Source organism: Hemiscyllium ocellatum, chromosome 37, assembly GCF_020745735.1.
Source record: "Hemiscyllium ocellatum isolate sHemOce1 chromosome 37, sHemOce1.pat.X.cur, whole genome shotgun sequence".
In the NCBI taxonomy this organism is placed as follows: domain Eukaryota; kingdom Metazoa; phylum Chordata; class Chondrichthyes; order Orectolobiformes; family Hemiscylliidae; genus Hemiscyllium; species Hemiscyllium ocellatum.
Genome location: NC_083437.1, coordinates 27,169,840 through 27,188,339, shown reverse-complemented (window position 1 = coordinate 27,188,339; position 18,500 = coordinate 27,169,840). Strand labels below are relative to the sequence as shown.

General features: G+C 41.4%; 1 protein-coding gene across 1 annotated transcript in view; it reads left to right on the top strand.

The window, feature by feature from the left end:
* Nucleotides 1-17,871, top strand: part of LOC132833582 (mucin-3B-like) — a 53,943-nt gene extending 36,072 nt beyond the window's left edge. The window contains exons 4-11 of the mRNA XM_060851950.1: nt 438-559; nt 1,309-1,373; nt 3,557-3,756; nt 7,413-7,575; nt 7,680-7,802; nt 12,568-12,638; nt 17,508-17,659; nt 17,803-17,871. Of these exons, the coding sequence (XP_060707933.1) occupies nt 438-559; nt 1,309-1,373; nt 3,557-3,756; nt 7,413-7,575; nt 7,680-7,802; nt 12,568-12,638; nt 17,508-17,659; nt 17,803-17,853 (947 nt within the window). The 3' untranslated portion in view covers nt 17,854-17,871. The remainder of the gene's footprint in view (nt 1-437; nt 560-1,308; nt 1,374-3,556; nt 3,757-7,412; nt 7,576-7,679; nt 7,803-12,567; nt 12,639-17,507; nt 17,660-17,802) is intronic.
* Nucleotides 17,872-18,500: the final 629 nt, after the last annotated feature.

The window sequence follows — 18,500 nt, the reverse complement described above, 5'->3', positions numbered from 1 at the left end:
TTAGTGTTAATAAAAACATAACATACAGGTTGCAATCAATGTGGTAGACGGGTAGCTAAATGTTCTTCTGATCTCAGATAGAATGACTCTCAGGCAGTGCGACTGATTCCAATATTTCTACAGTGAGCAAGGGTAAGGTCAATGATTTAATTGCTGTCTGATTATCTCTGCTTACACTGCCAAGTGTCAATGTCAGGAATAGAAAAACTTTGTGAAATTGCCCATTGTCAAATATCATTATTTCTGCTCACGAATGAAGAATAGGTAAGCATTGTTGAAGGAGTAGTCCTGCACAAACTAAAGGCTGTGGCAAACGAGAGGAAGTTGAGAAAGAAACTGAAAGAGCTGAACTGTTCACTAATGAAGCTCCAATTTGTGTGTAGATGTAACATTAATGCAATGCACTCTGTGCCTTACTTTTCCTTCTCTGGCTCCAGGTCCAGATTCACCACAGCGGGAAATCAATTTGATCCTTTGGATAAACAGAACCTGGGATGTAAAACTGGAGAACACCTCATCTGTGGAATATAGACGTCTCACTGACAACCTAGTAACATTAGTGAGTAGAAATGTGCTGCTCATGGATTCACTAATACTTCATGTATATTTATCAAGAGCAATCAATGACATCAAGGGGCTTAGGGATAACATGGGAAAATGGAGTTGAGGTAGATAATCTGCCAACACCTAGAAAGTCTGTTCATAGTGTTTGCTTTTCATCTATACGTTTGTGTCAGATAGTTCTTAAGAAAGCAAAATTGTTGCTAACTTATGACACTTATCTCATACAGGTCAAATAATGTGGCATTTGAAATGCAATCCTTTCCTTGTGAGTTGTGATCTTAGGTTTTGCGGAGTGGTGGTGATTAATAAGCATATTGTTGAATACTTCTGATTCTGCTCCTGTGCAAGTCCAAGTATCCCCACATGTCAACACAAATACAGAAGCTTTTATTCCTACATGACTGCATCACCTCATAAAGCATTTTATGAGAAAGAAAACAAAGCCCCTGAAAACCAAAATGCAACACCCCCAAAACCAAATAGTAGCCCTCAAGAAAATTTCAAAAGGAGGCCTCAAGGAAAAAATTATTTTGAGTCACGCTTCCAGGCATCTGTAATTCTATATATTTAAACCAGGCAAACCACTTGATTGGATTCCATTATTTAACTCACTCCTGGGATATCACTATCTTATATATCTTTGTTTCAAAATTCAGTCACAATTAATTACATTTCTTAGCGTCAGTAATATTGTGAAATATTCATACCTTTAGTTTAATGAATGCTATTCTTTGTTTTCCTTAGCTGTCTCCGCTGTTCAGAAAAGCTTCACCAAAACATTTCGACAAAGTGATCATAAATGAATTCCGGTATGTTTTGGGAAAACACTTGTGAAATGCAAACTCTTTCCAGGTTTTTAACCAATGAGCTCCTAAATTAGGTGGACCCTGAGGGTTAATAAAACATCAAAGAATAAACTAATAAATCTACCAACTTTAATAAACTTCACAAGCCAGTTTCACACTTTGTTTCACAAACTCAAAGACATGATTTAGAGATTTTTTATTTACAATCCTGTCTCAAATGGTTTAGGAAGGGAATAGCTCAGTTCACATGCCAAAGGCTGTAAATTGGATTACATACATGTTAAATGATTTGATCTTAACCTTGGTTTCAATTTTATGAGACAACTAACCTCAGCACTTTGGAGTGTGTAATGAGGATATCAGCCAAACTCCCTGATGCTGCCTTATATATACATTGACTAAGGTTGCATTGGGCTCATTGCAAATATTATTCCTGGTACATGTAAGATCTTCTACCAATTACTTTAAAACAGTGCTTCGTGATTATTAGCCTGTCTGCTAAGGGGATTAGATTCTTCCTATTCACTCTATTTAGGACCCTCATAATCTTATCCAACCCAAATGATTGTCACCTCAGCCTCTTCTGTCCTAAAGAAAACAAACTGTCCAAACTTTCCTCGTAGCTAACTTTTTAAATGGCAGCATCCCAATATTGCTGTGGATGTAGCTACGCACCAAGGACTGCAGTGGTTGAAGATGGTAGCTCACCATCATCTTTCTCCTGGCCAATTAAGGAAAGGCAATGAAGGCTGACCCAGTCAGTGATACCAACATCGCGTATGTGAATAAAATGATACATCCTGGTAAGTCTCTGTACCTCTCTAATATGATCACATACTTCCAAGACATTGGTTCGGTCACATTTAGAATACTGTGTACAGTTCTGGTCACCACATTACCAAAAGGATGTGGACGCTTCGGAGAGGGTGCAGAGAAGGTTTACGAGGATGTTGCCTGCTATGGAAGGTGCTAGCTGTGAAGAAAGGTTGAGTAGGTTAGGATTATTTTCACTTGAAAAAAGGAGATTGAGGGAGGACTTGATTGAGTTTTACAAAAACATGAAGGGTATAGACAGGGTGGATAGAGACAAGCTTTTTCCCAGGCTGAAGGATTCAATAACAAGAGGTCACACTTTCAAGGTGAGAGTTGGAAAGTTTAAGGGGAATACACACAGAGGCTGGTGGGCGTCTGGAATGCATTGCCAGCAGAGGTGGTCGAGGCAGGCACAGTAGATTCATTTAAGATGTGTCTGGACAGATGGATGAGTAGGTGGGGAGCAGAGAGATACAAATGTTTAGGAATTGACCAACAGGCTCAGGCTTGAAGGGCCAACGAGCTTGTTCCTGGGCTGTAAATTCTCTTTGTTCTTTGTTCTTCCAGTAATGCAATGATCAGAACTGTACACAATATTGTAAGTGTGGTCCAATAAGTTTTTCTACTGTGTAGCATTCTTTCCTTGCTGTTATGGTTAATGCCTCAGCTCATAAAGAAAAGTAAGTTCCATATGACTTCCAAACAACCTTACCTACCTGTCTGATCCATTCAGGACATGCATTCTGAAGTTCCTCTGTCCTTCTACCATTCATTATTTATTCCCTTGTGTTTGTTGCTCTTCTAAACTGCATTACCTCACTTCCCTCTGGATTGAATTCCATTTGTCACTTTTCCATTGATCTGATCAGGCCATAGTTTTCTCCCTATGGCCTACTGCTTTCTTCTACACCTGCAAACTTCTAAAAGTAAGGGATCCAGTGCCGAGCCCCATGACCCCAACTGGAAACAGCCTTTCAGTTGCACAAACATTCACTGACTATAACCCTTTTCAATTCCTGTCACTGATCCAATTTTAGACCAACTTGCCATTTTCCTTGGATTCAAAGGGCTTTCATTTTTTTAACCAGTAGTTCAATTTTTTTTCAATAACTTGCTCACCACTAAGATGAGATGGACTGGTCTTAAATGTTTAGCATTTTCTCACTTTTTAAACCATTGTACAATGTTAACAGTCCTATTATTCTTTCATACTGCCACTGCTCTGCTGTTCCAGGCCTACACTCTCTCAAGGCTACAATCCCTTGTCTCCAGGCTTCCTTTACATGGCTGTCTTTGGGATGTAATTTTAAGCTTTATATCTTGTGCATATCCTGAAGAAGGTGTAACCTAACCCTGATTATTTTTCTCCATAGAGCAGGAAGCATTGTAACAAATAGCAGCGGACTCTATAACTACAGTGCCAGTCAGGCAGAAATCAATTATTTAAACAATGACCTAGCAACAAGAGTGCAGAACATTGTTAACAACACGGACCTGCTGGAAAATCTGACAGCATCTGTACAGAGCACCGTGACTCTCACTCGTGTTTATGCTTCACCTCCACTGATCACAAGTAGGTATTACACTGACAGACATGCCATATGCAATATTCACTGAACTTCTTTAACATTTTCTTCCTACACTTTTCTCCTGCCGACTCATGCTGGAGTACAGATATCCACTGGCTCCTGGATTCCTCCACACTGGAGAGTCTTGACGATAGTCACTGTCTAGGACTAAATGGGGAAAATGGCAAAGTACTGTTCTGAAAAACCATATCTAACAAGAGACAATGGCCCAGATATTCAGGACTCCAGATCATTGGAGAAAAACATGCCCCAAAAATATCTGTACGTTGCAATTACTCTGAGGGAACTGACTGGAAAGTTTGAAGTTCTAGCTTCCCTACTTCAACAGGACCCTTCTAAAATTCTGAGCTAGAACTTTGAATAGATTTACAAATTCTGGATAGTTACTTAGGAGATGTTAAGAGAAATTAAAACTACATCTAATTTCTTAGTAACTACACAACTGTCACCTATCCCCACCAACCTGACTCCACCTTTAACCTCAATACTCACACCCTCTTTCCCTACAGGAAGCAGACCTGATCTAACCTCACTAACAGAGGCTCCCATTACCCTCCAATTCCCACAGCCCCTGATTCCTTTCCACTTCACCAATTCCTTCTCAATCCAGCCTCAACTTCCAACTATCCCCTCGTCCCCTAACTCCCGCTTAATGTGGTTTGACCTGACCTCATCACCCAACTACCCATCTTCCCTGCCAGCCTTCTAACTACCCCCTCAACCCAATTTGACCTAACCTCACTACCCAATGACCCACAACCCAGTTCCCTAACTCCCACTGACTTGATATGACCTGACTTTGATTCCTTCCAAACTGACCTCACCCCTAACACTCTCTCAATGCTCCTGCTTCTCTCTGACCTTCCACGAACCTTCAATCCTCCAACTCCCACTCTCCACCCCTAAGCAGGCTTCAGTAACCAACCTCACCAGCACCTTAATAAAACAAAGAACTGTGCATGTTGAAGATCTGAAAAAGAACCAGAAATTGCTGGAGGAACTCAGCAGGTCTCAGATACAACACTTCAATTCCCTAATTCCCCTTCAAACTTCATTCTCCCCCAGAAAATCCAGACCCTACCCCTCAATATCTACCAACCCACATGTCTGCCAACTGTACCCCCCTTATGCATTTACCCCACTCATTGTACCCTTTCTCTTTGTAGCATTTAAGAAGTTGTGTGACATTTAAACACCTTACCTAGCAGAAAATGGCAACTAGTCTCACATAGAAGGGCCTGGGTTACTGAAAGGATTCTCTCTGCAAGGTGTTAGGATTAGCATCGACATGGACTATAGATATGCAACCTTGATCAGAAAAGATTTACCAGGGCGTTACTGTGAATGGAGGGTTTGTGAATGGAGAGACTGGATAGGCTGGTATGTTTTTCACTGGAATGCAGGAGTTGAGACGTGACCTTAAAGAGGTTCATAAAATCATGACGTATTTAGATAAGGTGAATGGCAGTTGTTGTTTCCCTAGGGTTTGGGATTTCAAGACCAGAGGGCACATTTTTAAGATGAGAGGAGAAAGATTTATAAAGACATAAGGGGCAACTTTGTGGAATGAATTTCTAGAGAAGGTGATGGATGTGGATACATTGCAACATTTAAAAGGCATTTGGATAAGTACAAAAATAAGAAATGTTTGGAGGGTTATGGGCCAAGCGCAGGCAGGTGGGACTAGTCTAGTCTGGTTGACATCTCTGGTTGGACTGAAAGGTCTGTTTCCATGTTGTTTGTCTTTATGACTCTATCATCTGATTTTATCTCTGAGACCTTCATGATCTGAAGCAATTTTTAAAGAGATCAAATGCAGGCTTAAAATGCCTGCTGTGATCACCTGTCCACAAACTGAGGCAAATCCAGGGTATCTATATGGAAAACACTAAACCATCTACGATGAAATTACCATTTCATTGCAAGACAGTGAAACCAGACAATTGAGCCACCACCAGGAAGTTTGCATCCTATTTAATTCATATTTGTATTGCTGATTCACACATTGAGGTTGCCTGTGGAATTTTCAGCTTGGGAAATCATGAAGGTACTCCAGAATACACAAACGGACTTGATTTCAGTAGGATTTTTATGCAGCAAAGCAGACAGAAGGGAAGATGAATTTGGAACTCTCTCACTTTGTCAGTGCCTTATTATATCTCAAAGGAAACTGTTTTTTGAAAGCTTGGGAAATCAGCCAGTCACCATGAATAAGAGTTCTGTTGCTATTTAACTCATTACACACACACACACACACACACACACACACACACACACACACACACACACACACACACACACACACACTTTCTCACACCCACAACCCCCACCCCAGACAGACACACACAGACAGACAAAGACCCACATGCACACATATATTTTGTGGGGTGAATTTGTATTTGCAGAGTTACATTGCACTTTGCTCAAAAACTGCATGAATTTATGTAAAACTCTGTTATCTCACTTTTTAGATTAGAATCAATCTAAACATCATGGCATAGACAGAGAACTCAGGGGGCTAACACCTTCAACATATTGTCTAGCTATCACCATTGTTAGCAGCTAACCCCAAAATGCAACTTTAAAAAAAGGTTTTGTGATTTACACATGAAAGAAGTGAAACTATCACTGTATTCTAACAGATGAAAGGCTTAACAGACAAACAATTTTTCAATGTATAATTTTAGTTACATCACACTGCAAATTTTTGCAATAAATTCTGTGTTCCGATCGAGCGCTCCACTATCACCTGATGAAGGAGTGTCGCTCCGAAAGCTAGTGTGCTTCCAATTAAACCCGTTGGACTATAACCTGGTGTTGTGTGATTTTTTTAACTTTGTACACCCCAGTCCAACACCGGCATCTCCAAATCAAGAGGAGGAAATAAGATAACAGCAGAATAGGCCTGGGCTCAGGTCCTCGGATGCTGCCTGAACTACTGTGCTCTGCTAGCAGCACTAATCCAGAATCAGGTTTCACTCTCACAACTCAAGAACATTATATTAGCTTTTATTTTCCTGTTTGCACCTTCTCCCCTTGTTTATTAAACTTATAACTTGCATTTGTGTGTGTTTGCTCAGTTTTTGAGATTGTGGGTAATTCAAATTCCTTTTTCTTACACTCATGAAAACCTTGGAATTTGTTCCTTTGTTATGAGGTAGTTAACTAAGATTTAATTGAAATGTGATAACTGCATGTTACGAAGAAAATAACATTACTTACCAATCCAAAAGGGGGAGGGGGGATTAAAAAGAGGGGACCTGATTACCTCATAAGAATAAACAATTCCTGCAGTTGGCAAGTTTTATGGGATCCTCCATTAGAAGACAGGCTAAAACATTAGAACAAGGTAAGTAATTTTTGTCAGATCAGTGTCAGAAACGGGTTCTCATCCAGATTGGATGATTTGGATCAAAATCGTCAGGAGAATGGAAGAGGAGGAAAACTTGCTTTTGATCTACCTCAGCTTTCTTCATAGTGTTTCGAAGCTAAAGGTGCTACACTCCACATGGAGCTGTGGTCTCAGTAGATTTAGGAAGTGACTATTGCTCCAAAATTGAAAATTATATGTTGCCTGTGCTTTTAGTGAGGTATCCAAATTCCTGACACTCTGATCATTTATGCTTATTAACTTCTTTAGATGTCACAGAATTGAACATGACATGTGATATAAAGTTTGCAAGTTACAAATTGAACTGTGGCAGTGGGAACCACTGTATTTGTGAAGGGCCCTGCAAAAGAAAACCTGGAATCTGTAACAATAATGGACACTGTCTCAATCAAGTTGATGGCGCTACCTGTCTGTGAGTATAGACTTAGTGCTGCCTCTCCTTGAGGTAGAATTTCACTGGCACAAACTACTCTCCAGAACATGGAGTAAATGCTAATTCTTAATGTCTGGACCTAGACAGTTGGTGGCTGTTGTTTCTGAGTCTGTGCAGCCAACAGTGGTCTCAGGCCTGGGCTTTACATATCAGGAGGTCACAAGTGCTCTTTCTGAGACTTTACAGCCAAACATACTTTCGAAAAGGTATCACCAATCAATGAGTAGAATTTGGAATCTTTGCTAATAAGAAAGAGATTGCATTTATATACTGCCTCTCATATTAGTGGGCGCCTATTAGTGGGCAGTACGGTGGCACAGTGGTTAGCACGGCTGCCTCACAGCGCCAGCGATCCGGGTTCAATTCCTGCCTCGGGCGACTGTCTGTGTAAAGTTTGTACATTCGCCCTGTGTCTGCGTGGGTTTCCTCCCACAGTGCAAAGATGTGCAGGTTAGGTGAATTGGCCATGCTAAATTGCCGTAGTGTTAGGTGTAGGGGAATGGGTCTGGGTGGGTCACTCTTCGGAGGGTCTGTTTCCACACTGTAAGTAATCCAATTTCTAATATAATCATATTCTCAGCACAAAATATTTCACAGTCACTGAAATACATGTGAACAGTACATCCTTTTGTAATGGAGGGAAGCATTGGGAACCAGTCTCTGCCCAGCAATGTCCCACAGGCAGAAATTTACTGAAATAACCAATTAGTTTATTTAGTGATGCTGGTTGAGGAATAACTGTTGGCCAGATTATTGGGAAGTTTTCTCTTTGTTTCCGACAGCAGTGCTAAACGTCAGTTCAAAATAGTCAAATAATACTTTGGTTTAACCTTTTTGTTCAGTAAATGTCATTTCAAACAGTTCGATGCTTGTCAATACAGACCATCCAAACATGCAACACTCCCTGAGTACTAATCCTCTTTAAGTACAGCACTCTTAGAATCATAGAATTCTTACAGTGTGGAAGCAGGCCATTTGACCCATCAAATCCACACCGACCCTCTGAAGAATATCGCACCCAGACCCACCCCCTCCCCTGCCGTGTATCTATAATCACCTGACTAATCCACCTGGCTTGCACACCCCTGGACACAATGGGCAATTTAGCACGGCCAACCTACCTAACCTGCACATCTTTGGGAGGAAACCAAAGCACCCAGAGCAATCCCATGTCAACATGGGGAGAATGTACCACCTCCACAGAGACAGCCACCTGAAGGTGGGACCACACCTGGGTCCCTGGCACCATGAGCCAGCAGTGCGAACTGTTAAGCCACCATGCCAACTTTTCAGCACTGCTCCTTCAACAGTGCAGCACTCCATTAATCCTACTCCTTTGACAGTTCGGCCATTCCTCTGTACTGTTCCTCCAACAATGAAGCATTTCCTCAGTACTGCTTCTCTGGCAGTGCAGCACTCTTTTACTAGTGTTCCTCCAATAACCACACTCGTTCACAATTGAAGTGTTGGCCTGGATTATGTGTTCAAGATGAGTGCGGCATCAAACGATGGAAATTATGACCTTTAGACTTAGAGATAAGAACGTTCTGATGTCTAACTTGAACAATGAAGCTAACTCAGACACCCTAATCATCAAATAGGATATCACAAAGGAGACCTTCTTAGTCTGTGTAGCATGTGAGATGAGAGCTTTATCATTTGAACTATTGATGGAGTTCGATCCCTTCTACTGTTTGTTAATTCATTCAGTCAGTGGTCCCAGGCTTCTATTTGGGATGACCTTCTGGCTGTTGTATAGAACTACAACTGATTTCATTCACTTTCATTCTGAATTCTTCTCTCAGGTGTTATCAGCATACATTTTACCAATATACAGGGAAACACTGTCAAACATTCACAAGGAACTCAAGATTCTATGGTGTGTTGTTTGGTGTGTTGGCAGCTGGTCTGCTCCTCTTCCTTGTCATCATCATTACTATTATATTCTGCTGTCGGAGAAAAAGATTACGGTATGTATTAACTTTGTGCGTGTTTGTGTTGTATTTTAGAGCTGAAAATGTGTTGCTGGAAAAGCACAGCAGATCAGGCAGCATCCAAGGAGCAGGAGAATCGATGTTTCAGGCATGAGTCCTTCTTCAGGAAAGGGCTGTGTTGTATTTTAGGCTCACTTTGAGGAGAAATAGCAATGTTGGCTAAAGGAAAAGGTTCAGTTCAAGCATTTGTTAAATACTCCCTATTCAATTATAACATGTATTAGGCATAGATTCAAGCTCCTTCTACATTTTCCTGTCAAACACTCCCAGGACAGGTATGGCCCTGGTTAGATACAGAGTAAAGCTCTTTTACACTGCTCAAATTAAACTCCACCATGGAGGTGAGATGCAGAGAAAAACACCTCACACTATTGCATCAATTCTCCCACAGCATGAATTAGACACAGAATAAAGTTATATCTATAAAGTTCCATCAAATACAGTTGGAGACTGTCTAATGCATTTCACTTGGGATGGCGGATGAAATTGCCAGCGTAGGTGATTAGTTGTTTGAGTCTTGATAGGGTGATGGTTGACCACTAGAGCTTGTGATTGCCCGTTCTGATTGTAATGACATAGAGTGGCGTGCCAGCCAACAGGACTTTAACTGGGAGACCACTTAGAAGTTATTGTCAATTCCTGGGGAATTTGATGGAATAGTCCCCTGGATGGGTGCAGCTCCAACAACACTCAAGAACATTGACACCACTCAGGAAACAGCAGCCCACTTGATTGACAGCCCATCCACTACTTCATATGTTCACTCCCTCCATCACTGGTCCATCAAAGGGCAAGAGCAGCAGATACATTAGAAAACCACCACATGCAAATTCCATCCAAGTCACCCACCAGCCTGACTTAAAAATGCATTGTTATTCCTTTTATTTGTCACTGGGTTAAAATCCTGGAATTTCCAATGTGACAGCATAGACCTTCACAAAATGGATCATAGCAGTTCAAGGAGAAAGCAGATCACTGCCATCTTTAAGGTGTAGCTAAGAATGGGTAATAAAATCTTGCGAGTGTGGTGCTGGAAAAGCACAACAGGCCAGGCAGCATCCAAAGACCAGGAGAATTGACATTTCAGGCATAAGCCCTTCATTAGGAATGAGGCTTGTGGGCTGGTGTGGGGTGGGGGGGGGGGGGGCACTGAGAGATAAATGGGAGGAGAATGGGGTTGGAGGGAAGGTAGCTGAGAATGCAATGGGTAAATGAAGGTGAGGGAGAAGATGATAGGTTGGAGAGGTGTGTGGAGCAGACAGATGGGCGGCACGGTGGCACAGTGGTTAGCACTGCTGCCTCACAGCGCCAAGGACCTGGGTTCAATTCCTGCCTCAGGCGACTGACTGTGTGGAGTTTGCACATTCTCCCCGTGTCTGCGTGGGTTTCCTCCGGGTGCTCCGGTTTCCTCCCACAGTCCAAAGATGTGCGGGTCAGGTGAATTGGCCATGCTAAATTGCCCGTAGTGTTAGGTAAGGGGTATATGTAGGGGTATGGGTGGGTTGCGCTTCGGCGGGTCGGTGTGGACTTGTTGGGCCGAAGGGCCTGTTTCCACACTGGAAGTAATCTAATCTAAAAAAAAAGATGGAAAAGGTGATGGACAGGTCAGGTGAGCAGTGCCGAATTGGAGGCTTGGGACTGGGATAATGTGGGGGGAGGGGCTTGAGGAAACTTGAAATCCACATTGATCCCATGTGGTTGGAGAGTCCCAAGGCAGAATATGAGGTGTCCTTCCTCCAGGCGTCAGGTGGTAAAGGTTTAGCAATGGAGAATGCCCAGGTCCTGGGCCATATGGGATCAATGTGGATTTCAAGTTTCCTCATTTCCCCTCGCCCCACATTATCCCAGTCCCAAACCTCCAACTCGGCACTGCCCTCCTGACCTGTCCATCACCTTTCCCATCCATCCGCTCCACCCTCCTTTTCGACCTATCACCTTCTCCCTCACCTTCATTTACCTATTGCATTCTCAGCTACCTTCCCCCCAGCCCCAACCCCCCCCCCCCCTCCCATTTATCCCGCAGCCCTTTGGTCCACAAGCCTCATTCCTGATGAAGGGCTGGTGCTGGAAACGTCAATTCTCCCGCTCCTCGGACGCTGCCTGACCTGCTGTGCTTTTCCAGCACCACACTCTCGACTCTGATCTCCAGCATCTGCAGTCTTAACTTTCTACCAATAAATAAATCGACTGAATGGCAGAAAATTAGGAAGCTCAGAGAAACAGAGGGACCTTGGGATGTTGTTCCATGAATTCCTGAAGGTGGCAAGGCACAATAACTGGGCCGTGAAGAAGGCATATGGGGCACAACACTTTATAAGTCAAGGTATAGTTTATACAAGTAGGGAGGTTGTAAGTGAGTTGTACAGGATTCTGGTTCGACTACAGGTAGAGTCCTGTGTGCAATTCTGGTCATCATACAATAGGAAGGAGGTGATTGCGCTGGAGAGATTGCAGAGGAGATTCACCAGTATGTTGCCTGGGGATGGAGCAGTTTAGCTAAGAAGAGAGACTGCATAAGCTAGGGTTGTTTTCTTTGGAGAAGAGAAGGCTGAGAGGGGACCTGGGCGAGGAGGTGCATAGGATTATGAGGGGGCATGAACATGGTGGATAGAAAACAGCTGTTCCTCTCAGTTGAACGGTCAATAACAAACAGACATAATTTTAAGGTGAAAGGCAAGAGGTTTAAGGGATTTTGAGGTAAAGCTTTTTCCACTCAGAGGATTGTGGGGGTCCGGAATGCACTACTGGGGGGGCGGGGTAATTGAGGTGTGTAATTTTACAATGTTTAAATAATGTTTGCATCAGCACCTGAAATGTTGTAATATTCAAAACAATGGGCCAACTGCTGGAAGAGGGAATAATTTAGATTTAGCTTTGGCAGTACAGACTTGAGAGGCCAGTTGACCAGTTTTGTCAACAACACCGACATTCTGGCAATGAATTAAAAACTAATTGAAGGAGCTGTTCTTTTCCTCAGGGGCTCTGACCGTCGACACTCACTCAAGTGGTATTCAATAGATGAAGAATATTTCAGATTTCCACAAACAGGTATGTGCCTCAATTTAACAGTGGGAACTAGTTTAATGCTTTACCTGATTGTTTCCCCTGAAGATTTGATTGTGTGCAAATTTATATTTAAGTGTGCTTTATTATCTGCCAATTCATTGCCCTCTCTTTTCTACAGCATGTAATTGCTCTTTGTATTCTGTTACTTTACCCACTTAGGTGATGTTTCAGAGAACAGTATGTGTAATGAGGCTTTTCAATTCTCTGAGGTATCACAGGGATGGCTGTGCCTGATCAAATCAGTACAAAGGCAGTAGTGAGCCTGTACAGTGTTAGACAATTAGCAAATCCATCATATGTAGGACTAATGTGGTGCAATAGTAATGGCCCTACATCTGAGCTGGAAGGCCTGGGTTCAAAATGCTCCTCTGTCATAACATATCAGAATAACTTGATTAAAAATATCAATCTAGCTCCATGTATGTTCTGTTGATATAATTAATTGTAGCTCTAGTACATGAATGAGAAATTCTACCTGGAACAGTTTAAAGGTTATTTACAGCTTATGGATACACACTACATTAAGCCAATGGCAGCAGGTTTAGCAACTTTAGATTGTCCCCAAATGTTAGCCAAAGGCTGGAGTCCCAATTGGTGGATGAAGCCTCAAAGCATGGAAGTCCACCTGGATCCTTTATGTTATAGGTGCTGTTTTCAACCAAGAGGGAGTTGGACTTCAGTGGGTTACCCCCTCAGTTATACTAATAGAGTTTAGGAAGGGACTCAACTCATTACACACTAAGCCAGTGCATATTTTATCTACTGTCATCAATGCAAAAATTAAAAGGGCCACTCTACAAATAACTTTACAAAATAACTTTACAACTTGTAGTGTATACTTTTGATCTTCAGAATTTTATTACCATGTTTTTATTCTGTAGCCATGTACAGTATGAACTTAATCATGATTGAGTGAGTGTGTACTTGGGGTTTTTGAAGGGGTATAGTTTAAATAAGGTAGTAGAATAGAAATCCTTCGTATTCACTGTTTTTGATAAAGTTGGGTGTTACAATAAGTAGAGCTATTTTACTGTGATTGGCGGAAACTTGGTTTGAACTGTTTCTGTTCTGAATAGCAGTCAGTTAGGAAAATTGGTCATTTTGATGATTTTATAGACTTTGTGATGGCATGCAGAGCAGTTGGTCATGATTATCACAGTTAAGTTGTAATACAAGAGACAATTATGTATTCTAAACATAATGTATTGTGATGTTAGTACTATGTAATAAACTATAGGTATATCAGGAACAAAAGAATGACTATTGAAAGATTAGGGCCAATCAAGGATAGTAGTGGAAAGTTGTGCATGGAGTCCAAGGATTCGGGGAAGTGCGAATATTTTTCGTCTGTATTCACACTGGGAATATACAATGTTGTTGAGAATACTGAGCCATAGACTACTAGATGAGCCGGGATTAATGTTCGCAAGAAGGAGGTCCTAGCAATTCTGCAAAGTGTGAAAATAGGTAAGTCCCCAGGGCCAGATGGGATTTATCCTAGGATTCTCTGGGAAGACATGGAGGAGATTGCAGAGTCTTTGGCTTTGATCTTTATGTCATCATTGTCTCCAGGAGTAGTGCCAGAAGACTAGAGGATAGCAAATGTTGTCCTCTTGTTCAAGAAGGGGAGTAGAGGCAATCCTGGTAATTATAGACCAGTGAGCCTTACTTCAGTTGTGGGTAAAATGTTGGATAAAGTTATAAGAGATAGGATTTATAATCATTTTGAGAGGAATAAGTTGATTAGGGATAGTCAACGTGGTTCTCTGAAGAGTAGGTTGTGCCTCACAAATCTTATTGAGTTTTTTGAGATGGTGACCAAACAGGTGGATGAAGATAAAACAATTGATGTGGTATATATGGATTTCAGTGAGGTATTTGATAAGGATCCTCACTGTAGGTTAATGCAGTAAATCCGGAGGCATGGGATTGAGGGTGATTTAGCAGTTTGGACCAGATATTGGCGAGCTGAAAGACAGGGTGATGGTTGACGGAAAATGTTCATTCTGGAGTTTAGTTACTAGTGATGTACTGCAAGTATCTATTTTGAGGCCACTTCTGTTGACATTTTTATATCTCAGCAGGACTTATACACTTAATGGTAAGGTCCTAGGGAGTGTTGCTGAATAAAGAGACCTTGGCATGCAGTTTCATAGCTCCTTGAAAGTAAAATCGCAGATAGATAGGATAGTGAAGAAGGCGTTTGGTATGCTTTCCTTTATTGGTCAGAGTATTGAGTACAGGAGTTGGGAGGTCATGTTACGGCTGTACAGGACATTGGTTAGGCCACTGTTGGAATATTGCATGCAATTCTGGTCTCCTTCCTATCAGAAAAATGTTGTGGAACTTGAAAGGGTTCAGAAAAGATTTACAAGGATGTTGCCAGGGTTGGAGGATTTGAGCTATATGGAAAGGCTGAACAGGCTGGGGTTGTTTTCCCTGGAGTGTCAAAGGCTGAGGGGTAAACTTATAGAGGTTTACAAAATTATGAGGGGCATGGATAGGATAAATAGACAAAGTCTTTTCCCTGGGGTGGGGGAGTCCAGAACTAGAGGGCATAGGTTTAGGGTGAGAGGGGAAAGATATAAAAGAGACCAAAGGGGCCACTTTTTCACGCAGAGGGTGGTACGTGTATGGAATGAGCTGCCAGAGGGTGTGGTGGAGGCTGGTACAATTGCAACATTTAAGAGGCATTTGGATGGGTATATGAATAGGAAGGGTTTGGAGGGATATGGGCCAGGTGCTGACAGGTGGACCAGATTGGGTTGGGATATCTGGTCGGCATGGACAGGTTGGACTGAGGGTCTGTTTCCATGTTGTACATCTCTATGACTCTATGAGGGCGTAGAGGAGTAGGTTAGTAAATTTGCAGATGATACTGAGGTCAGTGGAGTTGTGGATAGTGCTTTAGGATATTGCAGGTTACAAAGGGACATAGATAAGCTGCAGAGCTGGGCTAAAAGGTGGCAATTGGAGTTTAATGTCGAAAAATGGGAGGTGATTCACTTTGAAAGGAGTAACAGGAATGCAGAATACTGGGCTAATGGTAAGATTCTTGGTAGATGAGCAGAGAGAACTCGGTGTCCAAGTACATAGATCCTGAAAGTTGCCACCTAAGTTGATAGGGTTGTTAAGAAGGCATATGGTGTGTTAGCTTTTATTGTCAAGGATTGAGTTTTGGAGCCATGAGGTCATGCTGCAGCTGTACAAAGCTCTGGTGTGGCTGTACTTGGAGTATTGCATACAGTTCTGGTATCAAATTATAGGAAGGATATGGAGGCTTAGGAAAGGATTCAGAGGAGGTTTACAGGGAGGTTGTCTGGTATGGAGGGAAGGTTTAATGAGGAAAAGCTGAGGGATTTGAGGCTGCTTTTGTTAGAGCGAAGAACCTTGATAGGTGACTTAATTGAAGCATATAGGATAATCAGAGGGTTAGATAGGGTGGGCAGTGAGAGCCTTTTTCCTCAGATGGTGATGGATAGCATGAGGGGACATAGCTTTAAATTGAAGGATGATAGATATAGGATAGATGTCAGAGGTAGGTTCTTTACTCAGAGTAGTAAGGGCGTGGAACGCACTGCCTGCAACAGTCGTAGACTCATTAACATTAAGGGCATTTAAATGGTCATTGGATAAACATATGGATGAAAATGGAATAGTGTTGGATATATGGGCTTCAGATTGGTTCCACAGATCGGCGCAACATTAAGGGCCGAAGGGCCTGTATTGTGCTGTAATGTTCTATGTTCGAAACTATTGTTGTTTATCAAGACTGAGCCTATTTTCTGATGAACATGTAGGCAACTGTCCCCATACATACCAGTAGCTTAGGCTAATACCAAGAAGAACAATTAATGGCAATGAAACTAACCAAGGTATTTCAGACAGTTGAGGTAGATTATCAATGTATAAAATGGTACCAGAGGTCTTCATCTGAAAATTCAGTTTATGCACACCATTGCACGAGGAGTCTAGCCCAAGGAAATGTTCAGTTTTACAAAAGGTATAGCCAACCAAGCAGAAAGAAGTAAAACTTTCAAACAGAGAACTGCAAGTATATCTTTAAACAATCAGCAGCTGAAGGGTACATGAAGTCTGTCTGCTTTGGTGAATGCAGCAATGTCAAAAACAATACTGAGCCTTCCTGAAAATACTTGTAACAGCTAGAAATAGCATAAGATATTGAAAAACATTGAGTAGACCATATAGAGTCCTACCAGAGCTACACAGATAATATTTGAACCATAACTCTGGAATATAGCAGTTGGCATTGGACAGCCAAAATGAGTTACGTTCTCAGAGAAAGGGTGAAAATGTTTATATTTAAGGAGAAATTCTCAGCTGAGAAGTTAAAAGAAGACTTAAATCACTTTAGTCAATAAGAATTGGCAAGATAGTTTGAAATTACTGGAAACGGCTATGGATGAAACCTTTGGAATTTCAGATACGCATTAAGGGAATCAATAAAACAGTGTTATAGTTTGACTAATAAGAGTGAGAAAGTGTGAAGGCAGAAGAAAAGTTTGATTAAAATAAGTATTTTAAGCAAAAAGCAAATGTTTATTGTGCAACCAAAAGAAATTTTAAAGAAGCAATAACAAGTGTGATTTCTTTTCAATCAAAAATGGCATGAAAGTTTCTGAGAAAAAGCTGGAAAATGAGCAAATTATTTATATTGTCAAGAGGACGGCCAGCAGTTGTCATCTGAGTATAGTTTAGCTCCACCATTATAACAGTAGGCAGCTATTTTCAGAAACAAGAGTCTCATTCACTGGACTTAGCTTGCCTTTTGTGCAAGTTGTGGTAATATCATTTTTGTCTAAACTTTTCCTCCACCCCAACATCCTCCAGATTTGACTGCAGCGACCCCGACACAAAATGATGGGAAGCCTCTGGGAAAGAGAAGAGGAAAATACAGCTTGGATGAACACCAAATGTTTGAAGATGAGTTGGGGTCTGGTGTTTGGAGACCAAACTTAGATGAGGTAGACACAGAGGCTGAGGTAAATTGAAGAATATCTCCAAAGTGCTAATGAGCAGATAAACAGCAGTTTAATGTTGTTAGCTGAGGAATAAGTTTTATCTCAGACATTGATTGGATTATTCTTGATATTAGTCATTTGATTATCTGTTTCCTCCTTGTCAGATACGAGCTAAACGCCCTGAAATGGTTATGCCGTCATCAGGTGAACACTGACAATTGGCACATCCGGTCTTTGGACATGTTTTCATGACAGGGAATTTAAACAATTGTAAAATGTGGACACACATCAAATTGTTCGAAAACACTTCTGTTTGTTCAGAGAATATCGAAATATGGAAGATTCTAATGCTCAGTGGCATGGTTTAATTTAGTATTTTCTAATATATATCAGGGTTATATAGTTCCAGAAAGCTCAGTGATTATTTAACATAGTTAATACAAAGTCACCTTTTTGAAAGTTTCAACGGTTTTAAATTCTATGGAATAGCCTGTTAGATTTTGTAAAGCATTTATATAGTTACACAGATGGGAATGTACTCACGGGAAACTACTTGAAACCTCTGTAATTTCTGTATGTAATAAGAATGACAAATAGTGATTGTATAGTTACTGTAAAATTCTAGTATATGCTACAGCTTCAGCAATAGGCACCAGGATGAATGGAGTGCCTTCTAAACAGACTGTAGGAGAATATCACAAGCGCACTAGGTATATTTTGGCATCCAGCATAAAACCAAAGGATTTATCTAAAACTTTCAGAGCCCAGGAATCCAGTTCATTTATGGCTCAAAGATGGGTAAGGGCACACTCCAATGTGTTACTTAATCACATCATGACAGCCAGGATTCTATCCAGAAGGT